The following is a 22,619-nucleotide window of genomic DNA, read 5'->3' on the forward strand; positions in this document are numbered from 1 at the left end:
ATCCAGTCTAGACGATCATTTGCCAGTAAGGTTTCCATCATGGTCGTCCTCAGAAATCTGGCCAAAAGAGCTTTTACATCACAATCATCTTCTCTGTACACTCCTTGAAGATCCTAATCCACTTACTGGCTCCCCCATTTATGTTTGGCAATTTTGATACGAGGCCTTCCATATCTTGTGTTCCTCATGGAATATACTGCAATTATTTTCCCTTAACCAGTATTGGGTATTATTCAATTCAATTCAATTCAATTCAAGAGGTTTATGGTGATATGGAGATATTCAGTACAGTATACAACAGTACGACACAGCAATACAGCAACACTGAACATAACAGCAATACAGTGCAGTATGCAGTAAACCAGAACAGTAATACAGTATACAGTACAGTATGCTACATCCTGTACAGCAAGGCAGTGGGGCCTGTGTGAGCGTCTCAGTGCTTTTTGTTAGGACCCCTGGTGAGTTCAGCATTGGCAGTCCTTATGGCTTGCGGGAAGAAACTCCATCTTAGTCTCTCTGTCCTCGCTGTGTGACTGGGGAGGCACTTGCCTGAACGCAGCAGCTGGAACAGTCCGTTGTTGGGGTGATGAGGATCCTTCATGATCCTTGGGGCTCTGCTACTACACCTCCTGGTGTCTAAGTCCTGCAGGGAGGGTAGGGTAGTTCCAGTGTAGTTTCAGGGTAGTTTCACTAGGGGCCAATCTTCTCCTCTCCCTATCTCTGAAACCGAATCCTGTCTGCTCCGTTCTTCATGCAGCTCAAAGCCTGTTCTGTATATTTAATGATTCCCTCATGTCTCTGCTTTCCGGCCTGTCCTGCCGCTTTATGGCTTTCTAGCAATCTACCACCAGACCCGCTTCTGGCCTGCCTTCCTGTTTCATGTGGCTCTGTCCTGTATGGTCTTCAGTCATTTCTATGTCCCCTTCAATATCCACCACTCCTTTAACCAGTGGGAACTGTCTGAATTCATATGCTGGTGGGTATATCGGTGAACATACCTTCTCTGACACCTTCTCTTGGCTTTCCTCTCCCGTTCTGTCCTCTCTTTCCACTAACATCTCGTTGACTTTCTTCATGCTTTTTCTCCACCCATCTCCTTCCTCTATGAACATTTTTAGAATCTCTTGCTCTCTTTCTCTCTTCTTAATCAATTTTTCTTTTCTGTCTCCCAATTTAGTTTTTTATTAAAGTTTTGATTTCCTCACACAATGCCGTGTCAAATGTTCCCTCCTTCGGCCATATAGTCATTAGGTTTTTGGTACGTTTTGCCCATTTTTGGGATGTTCGTTATATTTCCTCCTTACTTAGTGGGTGTCATGACCCTTGCTCTGCCTTGATCCTGTCTGTCTGTCTGTCTCTGGCTTCCTTTGTACCTCTCTGGCTCCCTCTGTCTGCTCTGGGTCTGTCTCTGTATCCCTCTAGCCCTCTCCAGCTCCGCCTGTCTACCTCGAGGTTCCTCTGTCCCTCTTTGGCTCCCTCTGTCTGTGTCTGGGTTCATGTCACACCCCTCTCACTGCACACCAGTCCCTAGTTGGTAATCTCACCACCTGTCTCCACTTTCCTTGTCACTCCTTTGGTATTTAACCGGTGTCATTTACTCTGTCTGGGTTGGATCATATACGTTGCTACATGTGTTGCTGCATGTCTTTTTTTTTTTAATTAAAAAAAAAAAAAAAAAAAAAAATTAATAATTATATATATATATATATATATATATATATATATATATATATATATATATTTTATTTATTTATTTTTTTTTTGGGGGAGGGCTGTTCCACGGCCCTGCATGTTTCCCTGGGTGTTGCCCTAAACTCTTGGTTCCTTATTCTCCGCCACGAATCCCTGCCTGTCCCCCTTCTGTTGCCTGTTCCTGAATCCCTGTGTCTTCGCAATAAACCCCTGTACATACTCGCAAAACCGTGTGTCCTGCATTTGGGTTCATTATCTGGACCACACTTAACAGTGGGAACCGTTTCCCCCGAATTTGTACTGGTGCCATTGTCATCTTTGCTGTTTTCAAATTTGCACATGACCTCTTTTCTTTTATTATGCCTGGTTTTGCTTTATCTACTTAATTGTCCTTGATTTCCTATTATTGATTGTGTTTAAACTTTGATTGTCCTCTTATAGCTCCCCCTGTGAGGCTCTGACACTCCAGAAAAAGTTGCCCACAGTGCTGAGTGACTCCAGATGCCTAACTCAAGGGAAAGAACTCAAAAATGAGGATTTACAAGCCCACGTTGGAGCCCTGGTCTAGATTGTCACGGTGACACCTGGTAATAGGCGGGTAGAACTCAAAATGAGATTAGATCCGGACTTGATGACCTCAGAATTGGAAATCACCTAAAGTATCACAGCTGAGAACCAGCCTAATCCAAAACAGCGAGCACCCGAGCTTCTTCACAGGAATTTATCAGATCAAGTACACTTCGAGAGTTATTCGAGAGCCTTTAACTAATAATTATTGATCAACACAATGTCATACCTGGATGTTATCCTTACTACTCTGCAAATATTCCTCCTAATAGACCCTTATGTATTTTTACTCTTCCTCAAAGTTAATTCTTTATTGCTTTTACTTTCAAATTTCTTTCTGCTTCTGACCTCTGGTTCTAACCTCTTGTTCCTGACCAAGCTCCCCAGGGAATTCTCCTCCAGCCCCACTCGTCACACACTCTACTCCCTAATTTCTTACAGATGTTTGGTGGCAGTATTCCCTGGGGAATTATGCTTAATACACACACTGATTACATTTCCAGCCTGCAGACAGGCTGTGCAACACACACACCACCTCGGTCAGAATCCCCAGCATTTAGACAATGTATCATAAACAGTTACTTTTAAGGGTCTTATTTCAAAGATAGTTAGTTACATAAGATAAGATAGTTTTTTTCCCCAATTGCTGTTAATCAGTAAGTTCTGCTGCTTAATGTATACTTTTGTTTTTTATTTGGAGAGTCCTCCTTACTGCCTGGCCTCAGAGTCATTGAGCAAAAATCAACACAAAGCTCCTAACTAATCAATAAGAACGTCGCTTACCTTTTGAGTTGAGGCGGCCGCCTTCTGTTTGTGAGGCCCGTGCCCCGGGCTCGGCAGCACTTCAGACTCTGTTTCTCAACCCTGCTCGCAGCACCAAATGTCATGGAGAAAACCCCAACTGTGGTTCTTTCACAAACAGCCAGCATTTGAGGAAAGTTGAATTCACAGATAAGCCTTTTATTTAAAAATTACCAGTCCAAGCAAGGTCTGCAGAGTTTACTAAAGAAACATTGGTTTGCAGAATGCTATATCCTTGTCTCCATATTGTTTTTCCCTTATATTTTTCACTCCTATTATTCTGAGCTTACAACCCACCAGATGGAGACCGTTACTTCTACGTTCAAAATATATATTTTTAGAAGCCGAGTCTACCTCTGAGAGAGGCTCCAGGTCACTCAGAGTGACCCCACACCCCTCCGGCTTCTAAGAGGCCTCTCTGTCGAGACATGCATTATATCTTGTTTTCATGCAAATTTATATGATAAGGGTTGAGGTATCATTCCTTTTCTATCGGTGATTGATGGGGGGGGGGACTTCTGGCAGTCTTGCACATCTGCTTCTAATGTTGGCATACCTAGTGCAAAGACATGTTTACTTATCCACTGATTCCCTTAAAAATAAGCTTAAAATTATACTACACAACCAGGTGACTGGGTGGTTATTTGTGACTTGCGGAGAAAAAACTGGAACTCAGATCCCTGGAACTGCTCCAGATTCTCCTCAACAATGCAGCAGCAGTTAAGGTGGCAGAATGACCAACGTGGGCATCTCATTGTAAGAAAGTCACCAACCTTCTAGAGGACTGTTAAAAACAACAACGGAGAATCATCGGAGGTGAACTGAGATCACGATCCTAATGGAGGAAAAGATTGGCCACATCTGTGTGATCATCTTCGTCATTACCATCGCCATCGCCCTGCTGATCACCCAACGCTTGACCACAGTGCCATAGTGAGACAGTGGTGATAGTGGTGCTACCCCTTGCTGTCGCCTGCGCCGGCGCTCGGGTCGACTTTTGCACATTTTAGTATTTTTTTAAAGAAATTTTTCCCGAGGACATATTGTGTGTTATCACCGGGTGCGTTGCATTACATTTCACTGCATATATGTATGAAAGTATGTATATGTATGTGACGAATAAACCTCTGGAATCTTGAATCTTGAATCTTGAACTTAAATGACAGGCCCTCCCCCATCCCGCTCTCACTCTCACCACATCCAGAAGAAGAGCCCCAAGTGAGAAATTAACGTTCTGTTACTAACATAGTTCTGTCACGCGCATGGTTCAATGTTGACTCCACTGGACATTCATTCCAACAAAATGTTAATTTCAAGAAGAGTATGGCGAAAATAAGTAACTGTTACTCTGGGGTTCCAGTCGGAATAATGACTGCATGTTACCAAACTCAGATAATTTATACAATGGGTTAAGCAAAAATTCCAGACATCTATTGGCTATGTGAACACATAGCATATGCAGGTCTGCCCAGTAACTGGGCTGGTATTTGCATACCAATTATGTTAGATATGCCAATGATGTAGAATCAGGGAATTTGTTTTTAGTCAAACAAGCTATGAAAGAGTTATGTGATGATTCAGTGAAAGACCAAGCTGGCACTTGGGACCCATTTTCTTGGCTACGAGATGTGCTGGGGCCATGGATTTCGAAGCTCATAAAAATATTGATACCTGTAGTAATAATGCATTTGATGCTATGCTGCTGTCTAGCGTGTGTAATACCTATCCTTCGCAAGATGATTACTAATATGATGGCGGGACAGTTTGTCTTCATACTGCTGATTGGTGATGATTGATGATTGGAAACCACCTTATGATGATGACCGAGACGTTGAGATGTTTAGATGTGAAGATGTTTGTCTAATTATGTTTATCCTTACTTATAGGATCTGTCAGTCATTATGTTCACACAATGAATTTTGTTGTCACAGTGATAACATTGCTTTTTCTGCATCGCATTATATATCCTTGGAATCTCTCATGATTTATTTTGTTTTCTAGTTTGAATAGTAGAATGGCTTCACCCTATATATACAATATACACTATATATACTATATATACTATATACACTTCGGCTGCTCCCGTTAGGCATACACTATACATCTTAACTCATCACCGTTCTCAGTTCGCAATCATCACGCCCCCTTGAAATTACACTATATACACTATATATACACTATACACACTATATATACTATATATACTATATATACTGTGTATACGATTAGACTATATATAGAATATATAGACTATATATACATAACTTAAGGCATTATCCTCTCCTCTGCTTCTTTCCAAACAGTGCAACCAACAATATTGACATGCCCCCACTGAAACACAAGAATATTGGTTCCGCGATGGAAATATTAGACAGGTCCCTTAAACATATGTTCTTAATTATATTTATTTTAATTGACAAAGTATTATTTTATTAAAATGTAAATTATTCAATTCACTAAAACTGTGGAACTGACTCTGAAAGCATTTGTTTTTTATTGCACTTACTGTATATGATTCATACGAGGAAGTTACACCATAAGTTCCAGGAAGTTACATGTACACGGTACGTGTCGGGAAGTTACACTCTAAATTCCCACTGTAAGTTACACTGTAAGTTTCGGGAAATTACACAGTAAGTAATGGGAAGTTACACTCTAAAATATGGAAATCATATAAAGCGTTACCAACGATTCTTATTTTCATGGGATTATATACTAGTTAAAACATACTTAAGAACATTATATACCATTTCTCACAAGTCTGTTTCGCTAGTTGCCACTAAATTATATACACTGCACCTTTAAACTATTCATCCATATCTCATGCATTACTGGTCCATCTGTGGCAATAGCAGGGGCATATGTTTCTCTCATTATTGTGGCTGGAAAGGTTCTGGCTAAAATCATGCTCCACAGACCCATTAACACCATTGCTAAAGACCTGCTCATGACCTTTGTGGACCGCTCCCAAAGCCTTTGATTCATGGACTAATTTGGAACGTCCTCCTGCAAGACAGTAGGGCTGCCCAAAGATGTTTGTGAATATCCTGGATCAATTTCATGGAAGCATGGCCAAGGTCACTGTTGGTGGGCAAGAGCCTGCGCCTTTTAAAGAAGGAAATGGACAACCTTAAGTATGGCGTGTGTGTGTGCGTGCGTGCGTGCGTGCGTGCAGGCGTGCGTGTGTGCGTGAGACCTAATTCATGGAAGGAAGAAAAGGAATGGGGAAACCTTATTTACAGAGCAAAGTGATTAACACTTTGAGACGATGAGAGTTTTGAAAAGCTGACAGTCTGAGAAAAAAATAAATAAATAATGAAATAAATAGAATAAATGTTAAAGTAAAAAAAAAAAAAAAATGCAGAAAAAAGTAGTGGGAAAATACAAAGCAAATAGTAAAATATATAAATAATAAATATACAGAACACACAAATGCAAATTCTAAGCACAGGATAAGTTATTGTTATTGGTAAAAATTATAAATTATTTGAGGTATTTAGTAATTTGCTACAGTTTTAATGGAAGTCTAATCATTCACGTACATTTCAGGGTCAACATTTCAATATCGGTCTCTTTTTTTGGTTTTGTGATTGTTTTAAAATGATGACTTCTCATGTTGTTCTCAAGACAGCTTGGCATTTTTGGTGGTGGAATGCCCAAATCAATTCATGCAATAAATGTGTTGACATTGAGCCTTGCCACACACGGCTTTAGCAAGAGGATTGCCATAGCTCATGTGTACAAATGTTTTGCAGCGATACCCACAATTGGGGAACTTAAAATGAACACAAGAAGTTCTTACAAAACACACAGTTTTTTATTTGGAGGATCAGGGCAAGGGGACACACAGCGGAGTCCATCGCTGGCATGCCGATCAAGGGTGGGCTGGCACTCCGCTGGGATGGGTCCGAGTGGCCACTGGGCCCTGGTGCAGCTGCACCAGTTGCACTGGCAGTAGTTACGCCACTAGTATCAGCACCAATGTACGTCGGCCCACCGGGAAAATACCTGGTATGTCCGATTACCAGTCCACCCCTGTGCACAACGCTGCACTTCAATTTTTGCTTGACGGGAAAGCCACGTTTGAAAACACTCTTACCTTAATCTAAGATTTAACATATCTGCTGTGTCAAAACTAGCTGTGACACTAATAAATTCTGTGTGTATTTAATCCATTTAAGTCAATTTCAAGTGGGTTGAGGAAAAATGAACATTAATAACAGAAATAAATGTAAATATAGCCGCAGGCAACAATACACGGGGTCCAGGGTAGTCGGCCCTTCGTTAAAGTTCACTGGACGACTGTGCAGTGGCTCTCTGTTCCAGTGTGTTTTGTGACTACAGAAGTGCATTAGTTCTGGCCAGGTCACAATGTAATTCAATGACCAGATGATGTTTGGCTGTGGCTGGGTTTCCTACATCGCAACTAACGGTGGTTATCAATCTGAAGTAGGGCTGCATGATTATGGTGAAAATGATAATCATGATTATTTTAGTCAATATTATGAGTAATTATTTATCACGATTATTTATCTATTTTGTGTAACAGAATTATTTTATGGCACTTTTTATATCGACAGAAAACTGCCTTCACATTAACAACGTGTTTTATAAACCTATAAATAAATAAACCAAGGTAAGTGGTTTAACTGACTTCAATTGTAGAGGATATGTCATGAATTGAATTGTGTGTAGTGGGCTACAACAAAAACACAAAAACAATGAAAATATTACATTCTATTCTATGTTTTATACTACGGATTCACAATAAATACATGTTCCTTATATTACTTAATTTCTTATGGTTATTGTTACCAGTAATTATAATTCATGAAGTTTGTATGCATTGATATCTCTGGAATGTCTACAAAAGCTGACAGTGATGTTATTGGGTTTTTATTTTGTAGAACTTACTCGTGTCAGTTGACCTCAGAAGCATATATATTTTATGACGTTTAATACGCTGCACTTTGTTTAATCCAATTTTCTTTTTGTAATACTTTAACAACATTTTTTGAAAACAAAATAAGAGTTAAGAGTAATAAAATAATACCTGTCAGTTTGTAACTTCATATGGTTCAGAGTTTGTATCGTACATTCCTTTCGTTACAGTCACCACCAGCCACAGCCACCAATTACCTAGACCCAAGACAGGTATAGCTGCTTAAACCACACCACCCCCACACCACATAATGGTGTGGGGATGGTGTTGTGTGGCCCGGGATCAGGGTGGCTCTCTGTCTGTGTCTCTGTGTCAGAGGGCCCTGAAAATGCCAGGTGGTGTGTGGCAGGCAGATTTGCAACAGAGTAATTTTGCCATGCGGCACATTCCGCCATCTGTATTTACACTTGCTTGTAACTAACATAAAGCACCGTGTTGTAAAAAACTGTACTGGTGTAAGCAGTTCTGACAGAATGCGACGCCTGGCGAAATTACCCATTGGATGGATTATTACAACATTTGGCTGCCTGCTACCACAGAGCGGCAACACAATGTGAGGTGAATTTAAGTTTACATCTTCAGTTTTGAAACATAAATTTAAACCGTGGTCACGGTATCACACAGAAAGGCTTACAGTTCAGAACGGTGGTTGCTTGATACCATCCCTAATTACATCCCTAATTATAATAATTTCTGGATCATGCAGTGCGGACACAAAAGAAAGGGACGGTTCCTCCAAGGCTACTTCGAACTTCCTGCAGTGCTAAGACGCCTTCTGTGACCGATGATATATACAGTATATATATATTTTTTTAAACGCAGCACGAGTTAGAGTTTTCTGAGTTTCCTTTAAACACAGCGTCAGCTCAATTTGTCTGTATATGTGTAGCCAATGATATGAAGTTGACAGGGGGCAAGTGGCTGGATGGGAATGGGTTCCGAGAGCTGAACCTTGGACTTGTATAACTTCGGGGGATGATGTCACAAAGCCGCTGCTCCTGAAGCTTATAAAATCGCCTCAATGTTCGCCTTAAAGACAGTTTTTCACTAATTCTGATATTTATCAAACTTGAACGACAAGACGTCTGAAATGCCCCTGTTCTAACAGGACATCAACCATTTCTGTGCGTAATGCGATTGTCGTATTCCACATACATTTAGCCCGAAAAATGCCACAAAGATTAAACATTTTAAATCCCAGAAACAACCAGACAGTTGTTTGCCAGGTCAAATTAAATCAAAGTTATTCTCTAATCAGATCGTTACCTGCTACACTCCAACCTTTCCCCACCAAAACAGTAAAAGTGTTTTTTAATAGGGCATACAAGGGCATTTTGTGAAATAGATTAGAATTGTTCAAATCTTAAATAATGATTGAGTTGTGATTTAATAACAAAAGACAAATGTCGGTCCTGAGGCCAGATCAGTTGAGAACCACTGCTTTCTCGCCTTGTCTACATGGGGCCGCTGTGTCTCTTCAGTCTGATTCAAAGTTTCTCCACTGACTGACATCCAAATATGCCTAAATTCATCATAAAAGACATACAATTAAAGATTGAAGAACAATTTGAGACATTCATCATTGCACAGATTTTCAAAGATGTTCTTGACCTTTTAATGGATGTGCTCCCCTTCACACCTATTAAAATATATAGTTGAACTCTTACCCAGAGATGGGAGATAATTAGCATTTTATTTGTGTGCCGGCATGCACACCAACAAACACCAGTTTGAAACAACTGACTTTTCACATTCTAATATATTCCACTTGACAGGAATCAAGTGGTGAAGTAAGGAGGTTAATCTAATATTAATTGTAGCGCTGAAAAAATTTACAAAATGAACGATTAATGACTGAAACCAACGGTAGATAAACACATCCACATGGTTTAAATAATATATTCATACATAAACAATGGGGTGCAAATGCGAAATGCTATTGATGACAGCAACAAACAAGGACAATCGCGCATATACAGTATGTGCTGTTTTCTTCAGTACACACACAAACCACAATGTCTTTTGAGCAACATATGTCAGGCACACTGGTTGAGTTAGTCAATATCTGTCTTGTGCAGTATCACATTTTGAGGCCAACAACAGTATATAAGTATCTCCACACCTGAGGTTTTACCAGCAGGAATCCTGCCGAATTGCATCATGTTTTCTGTCTTCTGGGTTGCTGTGCTTGTCGGTGCAGTGCTCTGCTCCGCGCAGGGCTTTATCATAAAGGTGAGCTACAGAGTGGCTTGTGTCTTCCTAAATAAATATTTTTATGTAATATTTTTTCAATATTTATATATTTTATTACTGTATATTTTGTTTTTTAATAACCCTTACAAAAAAAGTTTCACATATTTTAAACATAAACATAGTTTGACATAGTTTCACAATTTTCACACTTGTGAAAACATGTGAAATCAGTGTGGTCAAAGGCGACACTTCACCTTTAACCACATTAACACATATTTGGAACTACACAACCACATTTTTGGAACAAATTGCATGCAGTAAGGTGTAATTCACCTGTTATAGCATGTAATTGCATGTGAATTTCACATTAGAAACAGAATCAGTTTCATTCACCAGGTACATTTATTTATACAAGTAATTTGTTCGGAAATAAAAATTAAATAAAATAGAATAGAAAAGGGAAAATGAAATTATTACTTTTCATTAAAATAAAATGTATATTGTCAAATATATATATAAATAGTCAAAAAAAAAAAATCAAAATGTATTTAAAGGTATACAAATATACAAAATGCGATACTATGCACATGGATAAATTATTGTCGTGGGTATGTAGGGTATAAATATCAATTATTTCTATGTATCAACAAGCTTCTTCCGGTATTTAAAGCATAAAACCAGTGTTGTTGCACGTATATTCTTGCAAAAGTTGTGTGAGTGTATGTGAGTGAGTGAGTGAGTGAGTGAGTGAGTGAGTGAGTGAGTGAGTGAGTGTGAGTGAGTGAAAGGAGGGGGAAAGGGGAGAAATCATGGCTTTTCTTTTTCTGGGGGAGGTTTTCCCCATTTTCATACTGTAAAGAAGAAGCCACCAATCTCAAGCAAACTCTTTTATCGCAGGTTTCCTACAAACGGAGATATGAAGATGCAGGTAAGCAGCACCTTTAATAATCAACACTTATATGAAATATGCTGTGTTTCCCCATGTACAGAGATCTAATATTCAGTACATCAATTATTAGATGATTTCACAATCCTTTCAGGACATTATAATACCGATATCAAAGGATGCAGATATATCTTTGAAGTTAGTTTTGAATTTGCATTTTTGACTTGCGCCATTCCACTGCTGTAACGCCTGAACTTAGCCAATGGTATATAGAGTACAAAAAACAGGAAGTTCCTCTATACGTTCAAATGTATTTTTTTTTTATGTAATTACAACTTCATTGTATCCCTCGACACGTGGCAACATACGAGGACATACGCTTCAAAGAAATCACTCCAAAACACTTTCCCCTCCCCACAGACAACACCGTGAAGGACGACAACCTCTCCGTCTCAACCCTGATCGAGAGAGCGAACGTGAATGTCGGTACGTTATTTGCTTTTCATTTCATTGTTTAAGCTCTGTGGAAAAGAGGCCAGACGTTCTGTTCTTGTTATTTTGCTCGATCCTGTCTCAGGTTTGCTCGCTTGGTGTCCCAGGATTGAGAAAAGTGGTTGTTGTTGATGCCAAAGAGTTTTGCTTTAATGCCTACAGTCATGTGTTTCTAGTGGCCTTTTGCCTTGAAGAATCTAAAATCTGTCCAATCAGCCAAGCTGCAATACATAGTACAATGGCACGATTGCCCTGGTGCGCAACGGTCAGCTGAAGCTAGGGAACCAAAATGGAAACACCAACATTTTCTAACTTCACTTTATTCCCTATACATTTTGTTCTGTCTCTTCATTTTGAAAAAAAAAAAGAACTGATATGGTACAAAAGGTAAAACTTGATATATACATTTTTCTTTTAAAAAACCGCCCCTTAGTTCTTAGTCATTCCGCTCAAATCATCACATTAGAAACCCATGCCCACCTATTGAGCTGAGCTTGACTTGTAGTAGCCTTTTCCATTTCAAAAGTAAGCAAGTTTGTACTCAATTAATCACTAATCATTATTACTCAAAGGTCAGAGCATTACTATTATTTCGGGTGAGACCACTCCCTCTCAGTTGTTGAGATGATGATGAGTAGTTTTGGAAAAACTATAAAAATCATGATATTTGTCATTTACCAATGAAAAATTTGAATGTTTTATAATGGCGTGTTGAATGTTTGTATGACATTTAAAAAAAAGTTACGACTGATTTACGATTTTTGGACCTTACATGTGACCATGAATTTGATGCCATAGTCTAAAATAATATTTCCTTATACAACATTATGGGCATTCAAATTCATAATTCGTAAGAAAAAAGGTAAGGCCATAAGTGTGAAAACCACAATTAGTTCTAGCCCAACCTATATCCAAATCTGCGGTCGACTTCTTCAAAATTCCCAATTCAGATTTCAAATTACTTCTAAAACAAGATAATTATTTTCTGACATGTACTTCTAAAATTAAATAAAATTGCAGGAAAGAACCTGGATGAATCAATGGTGATCTTGGGAGACATCGCATTGGACACCGACTTTCAAAACGCTGATCCGTGCACACGAAGAAATTGCTTGTGGCCCAAGGCTTCTGATGGAAATGTCTATGTGCCCTACCGCATCTCAGATGTGTACTGTGAGTATCTCATCACATCAATGGTATGAATTTGACATAGTTTGCTCATTAACACCATGCTTTTGAAATATTTCCACCGTTCAGCCACAAATGAGCGGAACACCATTGTTAAAGGCCTGCAATCCTTTGCCAGTTCCACCTGCATCCGCTTCATCCCCTTAAACAGACGACAAGACTTTGTGGACATCCAGTCTTTGTCGGGGTATGGACACAAACATATTGTTATCAGTATTTTAACTCGTCAGAACTGTCACAAAGTCCTCTTTCCTTGTTTAATACCGCTGCCGAGCAATTACCAATGGGCTTGGGCTAGCTAGGATTTTAAAATCTCAGACAAATGTTGTAGATCTTAAGAGCTCTCTTAAGAAGCTCGCTTGTCTTAAGAATCATTAAGAGTGCGCTCCCGTCACCAGCAGTCATCTGATTCGAGATGGTCAGACACCCTTGTGATCATTCCCATACTAGTCTGGGACTCATGCTAGAATATAAATTTGGTTTTATGTTATCTTAAGTCTTAAGTCTTGTCTGCAATAGTATGGGCTAGAATCCCAAGATGTGTGATCTCAGTGATTCCCCGTCCTTGCATAATCCTATATTGTGTGCATTACTGAGATGGAGAAAAATAAGTCTCTTAATGTGTGATTGTGTCTTTTGAAAGTATTTTGGTGTATCCCTGCCATTAGGTGTTTCTCCTTCGTTGGTCGTCGGGGTGGAGGCCAACCGGTGTCTTTGATGCGGAGAGGCTGTGTATTCAAGTCAGTCATTCAGCACGAACTTCTCCACGCCCTGGGCTTCAACCATGAGCAGACACGCTCCGACAGAGACGAGAATGTGCGAATTCTACTGAACAACGTCATCGAGGGTGAGCCATTTAAGATGTAGTGCAGTGCTTCTCATTTGGTTAGTATATAATATATACAATGGAAGTCTTATCAATCATCTCCACAATTATTTTCTAGGACAAGAGTCCAATTTCAGGAAGATCAACACCATTAACCTTGGAACACCCTACGACTATAACTCGGTCATGCATTACGACAGGTAATATTTTAAGTTATGCATTCGGGCTTGAAGTGCAGCTACATTCTCTAAACTAAATTACTGCATAAAATTAAGCAGTTAAATTGAAAATGATGACTCGAGGAAGATATGCTAAACGTCTAGGGCAGGGGTCTCAAGCTACAGGTCCAGGGGCCGCACACAGCCCGCCAGACAATTTAATGTGGTCCGCTGGTGATAATATATTGATAAATCTGGTCCACAAATAATGTTCTGCCGCAGCTCACTCGTGTTTGTGTATGCAAACAGGTTTGCTTTCTCAAAGAACGGGCGTCCAACCATTGTGCCAGTCCCTGACGAAAACGTCTCCATCGGAAGGGCCACTGAGATGAGTCCTGTTGACATCCTCCGGGTCAACCTCCTCTATCGCTGCAGTATGTACCCTCTGCCCTTCTCGCTTTCTGTATGTCATGTGAGATCATGTGCATTGAGATTACACCAGAATAGTCTGGGGGCGGTGGCTCAGGAGTTAGAAGCGGTTGTCTCATAATTGGAAGATTGCTAGTTCAATCCCCTGCTCTCTCCTTTGCTAGCACACTGAGGTGGTGTCCTTATGCAAGACATGTAACCTCTAAACTGCTCCAGATGAGCCTTGCATGGCTGCTCTCCAGGTTTGCCATCCCTTCAAATTGTTATGTTAAAAGTATGACTTCTGATCAATTGATTTGTTTGTCACTTGAGGAGGTGGGAATCTATTTATTCATCTAAGTGGTCTTGTTCTTGTGAATGCTCATCTATATCCACACTTTACTGACCACAACTAAATATGCTGGTTTATTAAATTCACATCGGCTGCGTTCAACTTATTACGCAGCCGATGTGAGATGCCCTAGCATGCCCAAGCCTACAGTAACGTTCTTGCCCAACCCCATCACCAACAATAGAAACTGTAAATGGAGGAGCACATGCATGATGCAAATACAAATTTAATTACTATTTCTTAAGAAATGTCAACTAAGAAATCTGACATTATCATTATTCACATTTCCATTCAGCATAAAACAATTACCACTGTAATGAGAACCTATCAGGTTTTTTTTTTTTTAATTGTCTTACATTTTTGGCCTCTTTTTTTGCACTTTTTTCTCGGACGAAAAGGACAAAAATATGATGGGTTTGGGATGAGGCATGTTCAATCCGATGTTTATCTCTTAAAAATAGTGCTAACTAACGAATCTGATTTCTTTACCGAAAATAGATAAACCTTAAATAAACGGATTATGTAAAACATGCAAAGACCTGTAATTCAACCACAATCAGACATATGATTTATGGTTTATCTCCCTCCACAGTTTGTATCAAAATCCTCACATAATTACACTCCACTCTATGGCCACAAATTAATTACAATCCAGTTAATAGGTACCAAACAACAGAAAAGCAATTTATTATTATAGGAAATGAAAATAATAATTTGCCAAATGATTTTTTTTTGCAATTTGGTGAAAGCAACAGCGGAAAAAATATTTGATGATAACAAAATGAGTCGCACACAGAAATGGAAATATTTCAAGTTCAAGATTAGGGAATTAGCAATGAGACATAGCAAAGAACTAAAAAAACAATAGAAAATAGCTAAAGCAATCAGTATTGTGGATGAATTAAACACATTAATGATTAAAGATAATCTTTCAGAGGAAGAAGAAATAAAATTTTAAGACTGAAGGAGGACATAGATAACATATACTGTATGTTGAAATGGCTAAAGGGGCCTTAATACGGTCTAGAGCAAAATGGTTGGAACTAGGGGAAAGAAATTCTAGTTACTTTTTTGCCTTAGAGAAATAAAACCATAAAATGAATAATATTACTGGCATTAAGATTAACGATACCATAATTTCCAACCTTTTAGACATTTTAAGATATGTTCATTTTATCGGAAAATATATAAGTCAAATTCTCAGGTCAGTGATTGTGATAGATATATTGAGTCACTTAAATATTTTACACCCACTATCTCAAAACACTTTCAGCTGAATTGTAAACAATCCATTACACAACTTGAAATCTCAGAGACAATTCACTCACCAGGAAGCCACCAGGCATTGATGGGCTTTTTGTTGAATTCTATGTACATTTTTGGGATATCATTGAATGTCCTTGTGGCAGTTTCGCCTACCACACACGACCCAAGTGGCGTTTTTAGGGACCTCCAGCACAGAGACACCGACAACAGGGTTTTAGACACAAAGTTTATTGTAGAGAGTGGGCTAGGTGGAATAAGCCCAGGAGCATGGACATGTGTCCATGACAAAGGCTCCTCTCTTGAGTGTGTGTGGGGATGGCGGTTTAACCTGTTACTCATTAGACCAACCAATGAGCAACAGGTATGCAGCCACTCTGATCCTGGGCCCCAGTTACCGAAACAAAGTACAGATGTAGCTACTCAAACCACACCATCCCCACACCACATACCCCCGACACCAAACTGAGGCCAGGGAGAATCCCCGAAGCCTTCTCCCCCTGCAAGCGGAGGACAAAAAATAGAAAAATAATGCCTGGACTCTGACACAGGGTTCCCATACCTAAAATACAGACTCTGACACAGGGTCACTATACCTAAAAAGGACAGACTGACACAGGGTTCCTATACCTTAAATAAAATAAACACTGGACTCTGAAACAGGGTTCCTATACCTCAGACAAATCCTCGCCCTCCCCGACCCTTTTTTGGCGACCCTCTCCCCTCCCCTTTTTTGGTGACCCTCCCCCAGGGCGATGATGCAGACTCCCCTACTCCCTTCCGGAGCGTGGGGCCTCGAGATTCTGTGCTGGTTGGCAGGCATGTCCAGGCTTGGCTCTTGCAGGGGCTGCTTGGAGGGATGGCCTGGCTGCTTGGCTGCTAGATGGTCCCGGCGGTGGCTGCTGGTTGGTGCTGGGGCCACCCATTGACCCACTGGTGGCTCTAGGGTGTCTTCCGACGGCCTTCTCTGTCCCTTCCCCGATCCTCAGAGTCCCTGTTCAAGCGCCACTGTGGGAGTTTCAGGGCCCGCCATCACAGAGACACAGACGATGGGGTTGAGAAAATATAGTTTATTGTGGAGAGGGTGCTTGATACAACAAGCCCCGGAGCAGATAGACACGTATCATGATAAGGGCTCCTCTCCTGAGTGTGTATGGGGATGAGGGTTTTACCTGTTGCTCGTTAGACCAACCAACGAACAACAGGTATGCAGCCACTCTGATCCTGGGCCCCAATTACCTAGACCCAGGAGTGGCTGCTCAAACCACACCATCCCCACACCACAGCCCTTATTGGAATTATTTGAAGAATGTATTGCTAGAAAGGAAATGTTCATATTGATAGAAGATTTGAGACCTATTCTTCGCTTTCAAACATAGATTACAAGATTATCTCATTGACATTTGCTCAGCGTTTAAAGAAAGATCATGGTGAAATGCGAACAGGCTTTATGACCAACCATCAAATAAGTTCTCATATAAGACTTGATTACTCTGATAACGTTGAAACTAATACTCTTTCTTTCTCGACTTTGATAAGGCATTCAATACTGTAGAACATTGTTTCTTATTTAAAGCGCTCCAAACTTTTGGCTTTGGGCAAAACTTTGTTGCGACAGTTTAAATGTTTCATAAGAATATGACATTGGGTCATGCTGTATCCAAACACAACCAAAAGGTTTCCAGTTTTGAGATCAGTATGTCAAGGATGTCCATTTTTGTTTCTGATTGTGGTTGAATTACGGTTGTAGCATGTTTCAAATGGTCCAGTTATTAAAATTGTATCTATTTTCGGTATAGAAATCAGATTGACCCAGTTAGCTGATGATATAGCACTATTTCTAAGGGATAATCATCAGATTGAACATACCACATCCCTAATAGATCAGTTTTCTGATGCATTAGGTTTGAAACTCAACAAATCTAAATGTGAAATGTGAAAATGCAGGATGGATTTTAAAATGGTGTTTAGAAGCACCAAACTCATTATGGTATTTCATTGCACACAACATTTAAATGAAATAGGAGGTCTTAATTTTTTATTGATGTAAATTATAGTATTACAATGTTACCGGTAAAACTATCCAAATTCTATCAACAAGCTCTTATAGCGTGAAACTGTGTTATTCACTTAACTTTTGTCCACATAAGTCTATCATATGGATCAATGAATGTATTACGAAAAGGAACAAGTCACTTTATTTACAAAATTGTTTTGACTGAAACATCATCTTCCTAAAGGACTTACAGTATTTGACTGTAATGGTCAACTTAACTTAATGATGAAGCTTTTCTTAAGGAGAAAGGATTCCATATCAAATTTAAAGAATTTAGCTTCGTAATAAAATCCATACTCACTGGTACATTAGAATGAATGAAAAGCTATAAAAAGGAACATGAGATTCCTAAAGTTGTATGTACTCTTTCTAAAAATGGTCTTGATTTTATGAGAAACAAATACTCCAATAGACATATTTGAGAATGTGCCTCTACAATACTCGGAAAATAACACCACATGGAAAATGTTTTTGGAAATCTCATTTTACAGACATTAACTGGTGCAAGGCATGGCTTGTTTCTTTTCGATTCTTCACCACAAACAAAATCAGAAAAATACATAAAAATATATTGCATAACTATATCCAACCAGATTTCTATAGGTTGATGAAAAATGTACTTTCTGCAAAACTGAACAAGAAAGTGTAACTTTTCTATGGTTTCCAATATTCTATTACTTTGAGAATTATATATTGTGCAAAACAACACATGCAATTATCAATGAACGGAAATATATTGCCATTTATTTTGAATGTAAAGATAACAATTTATGCACTATTGTCAACTTTTTCATTTTATTAGGTAAATTTCATATCCATAAAGCTTAATTTCTTAATTCAACCCCATCTTTTAAATTGTTTCTAATTTAAATTGAATATTATTTTGAGTCTCTTAAATTTGTAACTAATAAAAAATACATGTCAGTAGATAAAATGTATTAAAAATTGTTTATCCGAAGAAGTCTGTCACCAAAATGAATCCTTTAAAATTTTTATTTATCTTTTTTATTTTACTTTATTTTATTTAAATGTATCATTCTCTGATGTACTGTAGTCATTCTTATTATGATTGCACCTTTGTTTTTGTTTTGTTTATGTTTTGAACTGGTATGACTGATTGTTGTACATTCTTACAATAAAAAAATATATTCAGTTTCATTACAAAAATACATCCAGCTCTAATTATAGGTTGAAAAAGAAAGAAAATCGAATTGCTACATCATTAACTGGGTATGCCAACCGGCAAAGGGCTCTTTAACAATAATGCCAACGATGAAAACAGTGTTCACAGATTTGTATGTCTGGTCTGATTCTTAGATAACACCGCCATTGCTGTGGACCCATATGAAGAAGCGACATTTTAATGGCAACACAGGTAAGGACTAGTATTTGTGGATTGTTTTTGCATGTGAATGCAAAGAGGTGAATAACAAGTACATTATTATGTAAATTGATTGGTCATTTTTATGCTGCTATTAACAGCGTAAAAATAGCTTGAACCTCCAATGGAGCAAACATTTATGAAAAACATGTTAAGTCTCCTTTTCGGAAATGGGAAATTGTCATTATAGTCATGTATATAGTGTATATTTTTTAATAATATTGTGAATAACAGTATTATCACATTTTAGTTAATCCAAAGTACAGTATGTTGGCTACATAAGGTTGCCTTCAACCTGCCTCAACAGTGTGTTGTTAAAAATACACTGGTGGATCTATCACAGAACTTTAGATATGGACAACTCCCATTATTATTATTACTATTATTATCCATCCATCCATCGACCCATTATCTATACCGCTTATCCTCATGGGGTCGCAGGGATTATTATTATTATTATTATTATCATTATTATTATTATTTCATGATTCAGGTTTACAGACACTCTTGTAGTAGTTTCTTAATTCTTACTTTAATTTAGTTTAAACTGTACTGAGAGAGCTGACAGGCTACCACTTATTACAAAGAATGTTCATTTCTTCTTTTACAACAGGACAAGAAAACCGAAAATTCAGAACAAACAAGCGCCAAGCATTTTGCAGATTTATTTTGTTAAGCACCAATTCAATTTTCAACTATATTTGATTTTAGTGCTAATCCCAATTTCCCCCATTGGCCCTACCACTTGGCCCTACCTCTCCACTTTGCATGCTCTATGCAGGGTGATTCGGATGCAGACTCCAAACGGAGTGGTAGAAAGAAATTCCCGGAATGCTTTGCAAACTGAGGCAGTGTAAACAGAACATGGCTACTGGTGGGGGGGAAAGAAACCCATATCTTCGCAAATAATCACACACAAATTGTAAAATCCATTGGAATATCTTAGTTTAATGTAGATGCAAAGGAATATGTAATTGGATCATTAGAACACACATTTCAGAAAAATCTATATTCACGATGGAAATAGAACTTTGTGTAAACAATGATTTGTGAGTGACAATACAGTTACTCTCATGTCCTGTGTATGAAGCTTGAAAATTATCCAGTAGAAAAACAAATGGAGCACGATGATTACAGCCAATGCAATTCGTAACACCACACCTGGCGCCGGCATTGTGGAAACCTCTGTGGGGAATGGAATGCCTAAAGCCTCATCGCCGATGCAGCAACAATATGGCTTCAACAAATTGCCAGCTCCTATTTAACCAAACCCCCCTGCTAACCAACTCAGACATTTCAGAGATGGAGTATGAGATGGATGATGAGAGTACATTTTCAGTGCAAAGCACAACAGGTTCTGCTGAACCTGTGATGAATGAAGCACAGTGCAGAGTTCTGTGATTGAGCAGCAGATGTTACATGTCACATCATGCACATTTGACATTATTTTGAGTGTTATAGTTCAAATTTTGACACTCTTGCTCATTTCTGTCCTTTTCTTTGACTACAATAAATTCTTCTTGCTAAATACAATGATGTTTGTTGACAGTTTGAGCTTCAGTTCATAAAATGATGTTTTTTTCTCCCCTATGAAGTCAATGTAGTTACATGTACCAACTTTTTTTCAAGTAATGCTAGTTTAGTTAACTACTTTTTTGTCATTTGTAGCTTTACTGTAGCTTTTCCAGGCTGTAGCTAAATATTTGTAAAGTTAGGTAATTGTATATATTGTATATACACTACATTAAGTTAGGGATATTTGGATTTTGGGTGAAATTTATGGAAAATGTAAAAAGTTTACGCTAGAATGATATTATATCATGAAAGTAGAGCATTTAAGTAGAAGCATGCAATGGTGATTTCCTCATCTAAAACAATTTATTGAAACAAAAGCCAACAACAGTGGTGGGTATACCACAACAAAAAATGTCAATGTCTCAATAACTTGTCATGTGCCCTTGAGCATCAATTACAGCTTGACAACAACATCTCATGCTGTTCACAAGTCAACTTATTGTCTGCTGAGGCATGGCACCCCACTCTTCTTGAAGGGCAGCCCTCAGCTCATTAAAGAGAAGAACAATCTTTAATCGTCACACAGCACATCACACATGCACACACACACACACACTGGAAGGTGGCCAGTGCAATTATGCCTTTGCGTTTAACCCATCCTGGCTTGTCCTTCCTCCGGGGGCACAGCCAGGAGCATTCGTGGACGCGCCCGGGGATGAGTGTCCATCGCTGGTCCGATGATGAGTGCATGTTTTTGGTAGGGGTCCTTACTGATGTGAGGTGGAGGAAATCCCATGTGAGCACAGGGAGAACATGCAAACTCCACACAGAAAGGCTCCTATTTGGGATATAACCCGCCAGAGCACGGTGCCAACAGCGCCCCAGGCGGGAATCGAACCCAGGACCTTCTTGCTGTGAGGCAGCAGTGCAATACACTGCACTCCCATCGGTTTTCTATGGGATTCAGGTCTGGAGAAAGTGCAGGCCACTCCATTTGAGGTACCCCAGTCTCCAGCAGGCGTTCCCTAATGATGCGACCTCGATGAGCTGGACTTGATGACTGGATTAATGATATTATTCAGGTAGTATGGTCTTGACACTGTACCATTCACAAAGTGTAGGGCAGTTCTGTATTGACTAGACACACCTGTCCACACTATAACACCACCACCACCAAAGGCTCGTCTGGTGACAACAGTGGCTGATGCATAGCGCTCTCCTTGACGTCTCCAACATCGTTGGCAGCAATCATTTCTGCTCAACGTGAATCGACTTTCATCAGAGAACAGCACTGAGGCCCACCGGTCCCTCGTCCAGCCTAAATGCTCCCTGGCCCATGCAAGATGATGATGCCTTTTGGTGTGGTCAGGTACCCTTGCAGGTTGTCTAGCACGCACACCACGCTGATGTCAACGGTTTTGAATGGTCTTACGTGACACTTGAGTGCCTATCATCTCCCTTAAATGTGCCTGGAGTTGAGTGGCATTCATCATCTTGTTCCGCAGGGCACTTTTTGCAATGAAGCGGTCATCAGCGTGGGATGTGGCCAAAGGACGTCCACTTCTATGCCTTTCTGTGACTCTTCCATTCTCTCTGTATCTCTGTTGCAACCTGCTGATGACACTCTGTGAAACTCTACACTCAGTGGCCACTTCCCTCTGAGAACATCCTGTTTGAAGCCTCGCAATGGCGAGGTACTGTTGATCAATTGTTTGGTGTCGTCTTGGTCTCATGATGTCAAAATGTGAACAGCATGATGAAGAGGATTGTTTAAATACCAATTCTAATTGAACCAGGAAATGTATTGGTCAATTCATGGATCAAACACCTGTTGTGAATTTTGCCGTTCAGCTCCTTGTTAGAGAACAGCAAGTTGTGCAAAAAGTACTGAAACAT

General features: G+C 39.3%; 2 protein-coding genes across 2 annotated transcripts in view; one reads left to right on the top strand and one right to left on the bottom strand.

The window, feature by feature from the left end:
- Positions 1 to 22,619, bottom strand: part of tssc4 (tumor suppressing subtransferable candidate 4) — a 142,154-nt gene that overhangs the window by 64,716 nt on the left and 54,819 nt on the right. The window lies entirely within an intron of this gene.
- On the top strand, positions 10,151 to 20,741 carry LOC307227989 (hatching enzyme 1.2-like). Its single transcript, XM_079997449.1, has 10 exons — positions 10,151 to 10,237; positions 11,096 to 11,126; positions 11,505 to 11,570; positions 12,597 to 12,749; positions 12,834 to 12,951; positions 13,433 to 13,611; positions 13,709 to 13,790; positions 14,058 to 14,182; positions 19,145 to 19,202; positions 19,822 to 20,741. Exons 1-9 carry the CDS (start codon positions 10,166 to 10,168, stop codon positions 19,189 to 19,191), a joined length of 873 nt encoding a protein of 290 aa, XP_079853575.1. The 5' UTR covers positions 10,151 to 10,165; the 3' UTR covers positions 19,192 to 19,202; positions 19,822 to 20,741.

This window comes from Zeus faber (assembly GCF_960531495.2).
Source record: "Zeus faber genome assembly, chromosome: 3".
NCBI lineage: Eukaryota > Metazoa > Chordata > Actinopteri > Zeiformes > Zeidae > Zeus > Zeus faber.